This window comes from Corvus brachyrhynchos, unplaced genomic scaffold, assembly GCF_000691975.1.
Source record: "Corvus brachyrhynchos isolate BGI_N302 unplaced genomic scaffold, ASM69197v1 scaffold219, whole genome shotgun sequence".
NCBI lineage: Eukaryota > Metazoa > Chordata > Aves > Passeriformes > Corvidae > Corvus > Corvus brachyrhynchos.
The window spans coordinates 1,071,656-1,077,652 of record NW_008240034.1 but is presented as its reverse complement, the minus strand read 5'-3'; the positions used below and the strand labels follow the sequence as shown (position 1 = coordinate 1,077,652).

Genomic DNA, 5,997 nt, shown 5'->3' with positions numbered 1-5,997 from the left:
AAAAAAGAAAAAAAAAAAGTGTATTTTATACTCTACAACTTAAGTTTCTTTAGAAAGTGAAGTAACTGAATCGCAAGGACGCACTAGAATATTCCATGGTGCTATTTTACCAAAAAATTAGAAGAAAACAAAATTGTCCAGACGAGTTCTTCATCTACACATCACCTGGCAGGAGAGAAAGAAAAAACAGTTAGATAAACCCTGTTGCACCAGTACTGGGCTAGAAGGGGCTGGTGGAGCCCATGGTGGGCCAGAAGAGCCTCTGGTTTCTCCCAGAGACCCTCAGCAGACTCAGACACTGCACCTCTTGCTCCAGGCTCTGCCCTGGCACTCACCCGGCCCCGCTCTTAGTTCGCGTTTCTCTGGCGGACGTTCTTGTCCTTGTGGTTTGTGGCATTGCTCTTCCTGGGAAGGGAGAAGGGGTCTGAGGGAAGGGAGAGCAGAAAGTTCCCCCACCACCACCCCTCACCCATTAATGTCATTCTGGTCCAAGCAGAGGGTGCAGATCAGATCCCAGAGCAGTGTCAGGCACCGGTGCCACCCCAGGTGCCACCCCCAGGTATGTGTGGTTCACACATGGGGACATTAAATGAACCATGGGGGGACATCTCCCTGCCCAGCACACTGAGTATTATCCCACACCAGCCAGCTTTTATCTTCGGAGCAGATTCCCTGGCTGGATGGGATCTGCCAGTACAAATCTGGCAAAAAAGGAAGAGGCAAGGTACTCACAGTGGTGCAGAGCCTCCATCATCATCTTCACATTCAGGAGAGCACAGAAAGAAAAAACAAAATACAGTCAGGGAAGAGGACATGCAAAGTGACCTCTGCCTCCCCTTAAAGCAGTGGGAACTGCATTCCAGGCAGCCATTCCACCACCACTTAAAAGTGGGGAGGGTAGAGCTCCTCTGGTGAGATTGGCTGCCCTGATCCATCCCCTGTGCTCGTCCCCACAGCACCAGGACTTGGGATGGCTCCCAGATCCCAGCATACTCACAGCAGAAAAAGGGGAAGCCAAACAGGATGTTTCAGGAATGGGGCTTTAAGCAGCAGCAGCAGGAAGCCCTTCTCCCTCCCCACATGTTGTGATATCAAAACAAACACTGCACACCACGCTCTGAGCAGCACAGCTAAGGAAACACCTCTGCCAACACGTGCCAAGCCCTGCGGCCTTTCACCAGCTCCCTGAGATCTCCCACCTCCCAGCAGGAGGCTCCCAGTTGTCTCCTTGGCTCCCCATCACCTCTTCTCCAGCCCTGGATCCCCTGGAGTCCCACGCTCCGGGCACTGGGGCTGCCCTGGGCACCAGGATCTGCTCACAGCTGGTGAGAGGACGGAGGCAGACACATGGCTGGAACTACCTTCTACTTACCATGTGAGGTGGCACCCAGCAGCAGAGAAAGGAAGAGTGGATAGGTAACACCAGCAAGGATATCACCCCAAAGACAGGCCAGACTGTTCCCACCCCATGTCAGGTGACAGGAGTGTCCAGTGCACAGAAAGTACTGGGGGGAACTGGGTCAGACAGGCCTCACTGTCACCTTTCAGGAGGGGCAAAGCTACAGAGACTTTGGGGCAGAGAGAACCACTTTATCCCAAGGAAGTGTAAAGCCGTGTGTGTTTACCAAAGGGGTGTGATGCTGTATCCTCATCCAGGAGCACTTGGGAACTTGAGCTCCTCTGGCCAAGGAGCATCAGGACATTTCAGCACATTCACCTGTCTGTCAAAGCATCTGCTACAGCTCTGGCAGGTCAGCACCCCACAGACCTGGACTGGACCGATGCCATCACAAACCAGATCACACCACAGTGTTTTTGCTGGAAGACGCAGCTACAACATCCTTAAGACAGCACCTGCCTTCCAGCCAGGTGTGTCAGAGGGCAAAACATCTGCCTGTGAAACTGCCTGGAGTGGAATTCAGAGCCCTGAAGTCAGGGGAGGGATCTGATCTTTAGCCCCTCTGCTGCACCTCTCCTGAGCCTGCTCCCTCGCAGGGGGCCAGGGGCCCTGCAGGATCCTGGGCAGGAAGGATACAGAGCATTCACACTGCATTGTTAACGGGATCAGATAAAGGAGGCCGTGAGCTGACACAATGCAGATCCTCACTGATAAGGAAAGGGAGGAGCTGGTGCTTCCAGAACAGATTAAACATAGTACCGGGTCTTTGAGATCCAGGATATGTGGATCTGATGACCCAAAACATCCTGAACTGAACATAAGTTAAGCTAAGCCTGGTCTTACAGAGCCATTGACACAGTCCCTCCCAGTTCTGCAGCACCACAAAAGCTCTGGCACTTATTTACAAACCACCTCGTCCAGTGTGGGAGCTGCCAAAGCAAATCCAGCCCCACAGACACTCATGGGCAGCGCTTGAGCAAAGAGCAGAGGAACTGGTGAGGCAAAGGGTCAGGCTGACCTGCACAGAATCCTCTCTTGCTCCAGATCTCACTGCAGGACTGTGAAACAGCGCAATTACAGGCAGCTTCACGGCTGAAGTGGCATGGTACAGACTGGCTTCTCAAGTACCCTCAAACCACCCCTCCTCTGAGAAAGGGACCTCAGAACTCCCTACAAGCCCATCCTGCCTGCACCCTGCAAGTTACTTGATCTCCTCGGAAAGATTCAAACCCAGGTGCCTCTTACCATCAGGAACCTCATCTGGCTTCCTCCTCTTCTCATAGATGAAGATGATGGTGACAAGAACGAGGACTTCTGCCACAATGCCCAGGAAGGGCCAGAGCGCTGCCAGGCGGCTGCGGACGCGCAGGTTCACCGTGGCATCCCCGGTGCCAAACGAGTTGGTGCCATTGCAGAAATAGTCGCCTGTGTCCTGCTCAATATCCAGTTTAAGGATGCGTAGCTCTGTCTTGTTGCCACTGGATTTGATGATGTATCGCCCAGAGGCGTTCTCGAGGAGCTGGAGGGAGGAGGAAGAAGAGGGGTCTCAGGGTAGTGCTGACTGACCACCACAGAAATCCTCCGTGCTGGGAGAGCTGAGCTTTGCAACAATTCCGGTGGCACAGGAGCTGGGCAGTGAGGTAGGCAGGAGGGCAGAAGGAGCAAACCACAGCACTCACCCCGTGGCCACTTTTGTGCCAGGACCAAGTGGTGGCATTTTTTTTTAGGGATTCTTGCAGACCAGCACACCTGTGTCCCCCTCATTCCCATGCTCGGACTTCTTGTAGGCCACCACCTGAGGGGCAACTAGGCAAGACGAAAAAAAAAAATTCGGACATCTCGTTAGAGAAATCACATAGATTTGTGGTTCCTGCAGCCCACCTCACCAAAATCAGCTACCCCAAAACCTCAGTCAGGCTGCTCCTCTCACTAGTTTGGCATTTTCAGAGAGGAAAGTACATCAAGCTGCTTCAGGAAAGGCTCTAACAGATTTGTCCAGTGGGTATTATCTCTGTCCATTATTCCTGTGGGAACATGCCCACAGAAGGCTGGTTTAATGCGGGATCTCAGGGCTGACCCTGCAGACGCTGGAATGGCCTGATAAGGGCACTGCCTCTCAGAGAGCAAAGCCCTGAAGCCAGATGAGGGCTGGGAGCAGCGTTTTGAGCAGCTGAAAAGACACCCCAGCAAAGTGGTCAGGAGATCACCGCTTCCCCACGCCCCTCCTCAGACCCCAGGAGCAAACAGATGAAATTACCTGAAATATTCACTTGTCCTCTTATCTGCGGGTTTGCTTCATAGACACACTCGTAGATGCCGGAGTGCTCCTCCCTCTTCCCATTGATTCTACAAAAACGGGATTCAGGTAAGCATCCAGCACAACTTATCCACAGACACAGACCTCCAGACCCACGGAATCACATACCCACAAGCATCAGCAACCTCCTGCATAGTAAATGTCCCCCATTCCAGCAGAGTATTTGTGCTGCACCGTGCACCTACAGCAACCCAGCTTTCCTCTCCTCACACACTGAGGGCGGCAGAAGAGGGTTCCATGTGCACCACACGTGACACGGGTCTGTCAAGCCAGTGATCACTGTTCCAGCCCAGTGAAACACAGGGCAAAGCAGTGCCAAAGATCACCCACGCCGGGCTGCTCTGGATTGATCCCCACATCGGGAAAAACTCTCACATTCTCCTTCCTGTAAAGCTGCTGCAATGAGATTTAGTGGATTATGCAGCCCTGCAACAAACATCCCATTCTGCTGCTCAGTAATACCCACTCGAGGGAAGGGGCCCACAGAGTTTGTCCCATGGCTGCACTGGGACAAGGGGCTGTTTGTTAGTTCTGCCGTGCACGGCGCTTCCCACTTCCAAAAACCACTCAGCTGAGGAATTGAGGTCACGCGAGGGAGGCTGGGTTATAAATACTTTAATCCTTGTTCAGCTCCCTGTTGCTATGGGGAGACAGGCACGTCGGCACTGCCATACAAAGGGACACGATGCCTCCACAGCTGCTGGGTCAGTGCCAGCCAGGCCTGACTGTAATCAGAAAGGAAAGCTCACTGCACTGCCACAATAAGGCCGGTATTCCCGCACCCAGCACGGACCACGGCCCACCACAGCTCCCCAGCTCCTTCTGGGAGAACGGCTGGACTCTGGGAAAGGACATAAAGCCCCAAGGAGAGACAACATGCACTGGAGCCTCTCACTCCATGCACAGGGAGTGGGGAGCTGGTGGCCTGCCCAGAGCAGGGTTCCTTCAAAACTCTGGGGGAACAGCTCTGGAACACTGAATAACCAGAGTCCAGCTGAAGACCTCCTTAAAATCAGGAAATCTCTTTCTAAGATGATATTTGTGGTACAAAACTGCCCCTTCCTCCCCTTTTTTGCTCCCCTCCTCCCCATAAAGGAGAGTGTTGGGCCTTATCAAAACTCTGTTTAACTCATTTTATGCTCCACAGTCCCAAAGCCCCATCCCATCAGCAGGGCTGTGAGAACTCAGCCCTGGCTCCAGCTGACAGCAAACACCAGCTGCTTTCTGGGAAAAAACCCTGCCCGTGCTCAGGTTCTGACATTGCCCTGCCCGTTGCTCAGGTTCTGACACTCACGTGTAGCTGGTGAAAGCACTCGTGCCCTCATCCTGCAGCAGGACCTTCTCCTCGTGCATCCACTTGTGGCCCATGATGGCGAGCTGTGGTGTAGACACATTACAGCTGAGGGTCAGCTTGCCAGAACTCTCAGAGACTTGAGTAGCAATTTCTGGACCTGCATTCATAAAGAATTGGATTTAAGTTAACCCGGGGTATGGCAGAGCCAACGTAGTGCCCAAGAACCTGCAATGCAAACCCCACGGCTCCTTGTCTCTATTCCCAGCTTCCACTTACCTTCACAGAGCTCCCTACCAGACCTGACTGTGCCAGCACCAGAGTCCCCAGCGCCAGGTGACCAGGCCTGAGTGGACCTGGGATGGCCACGCTGGCCCTGCAGCTGCTCCCCCCACGAGCAGGATCGCTGCCGTGTCCTGCATCACTCGGAGCCTCCGCTGTCCCTACCCCGGGTGCAGCCCCAGCAGAGCCCAGTGCTCAATAAGCAATGGAAAAGGTCACTCTGAAGGGCAGAGCACGGCTCTCTGCTGCTGTGAGCCGCCACAGAGCTCCTGTGTCAACACCTCCCAGCACCTGAGTGGCTTCAGACACCTCCAGGTAGCACAGAGGGCAGCCAGGACCCTCTGTTGTGAGGGAGAGCAGACAAGATCATGTGGCAGCAATACGTGCGTCACCTGAGGCAGCTCAAAGGGTTTAGTTAGAATGACTCCAGGGAGAACACAGAGCCATGACTCCGAGAGGTCCTGGGCCTCGATGTGCCAGGCAGCAGTAAATTATGCAGCCTAAGATGACTCAGGCATTTCTACTTGTAGGAGGCTGTCCGAGAAGGCAGCTGCACCATTACACAGCCCCAAGTGCCACTACAGTCCCTACCCTTCCACCCCATCTCCATCCCTCGGAAGGAACAGTTTTTGCCAGGGCTGACAGGCATTTTCCTTTTCCTCCTATCCAAATTCCACTGGAAGAAGGGTTCTGCTGGAGTCCCGTACT

At 53.7% G+C, this 5,997-nt stretch overlaps 1 protein-coding gene across 1 annotated transcript in view; it reads right to left on the bottom strand.

The window, feature by feature from the left end:
- Nucleotides 1–79: 79 nt before the first annotated feature.
- The window catches only part of BSG (basigin (Ok blood group)), a gene marked incomplete at its 5' end in the record, with an annotated part of 6,986 nt that continues 1,068 nt past the window's right edge, over nucleotides 80–5,997 (bottom strand). The window contains 8 exon segments of the mRNA XM_017743802.1: nucleotides 80–165; nucleotides 336–405; nucleotides 733–757; nucleotides 2,645–2,918; nucleotides 3,079–3,107; nucleotides 3,110–3,205; nucleotides 3,657–3,745; nucleotides 5,011–5,167. Of these exon segments, the coding sequence (XP_017599291.1) occupies nucleotides 348–405; nucleotides 733–757; nucleotides 2,645–2,918; nucleotides 3,079–3,107; nucleotides 3,110–3,205; nucleotides 3,657–3,745; nucleotides 5,011–5,167 (728 nt within the window).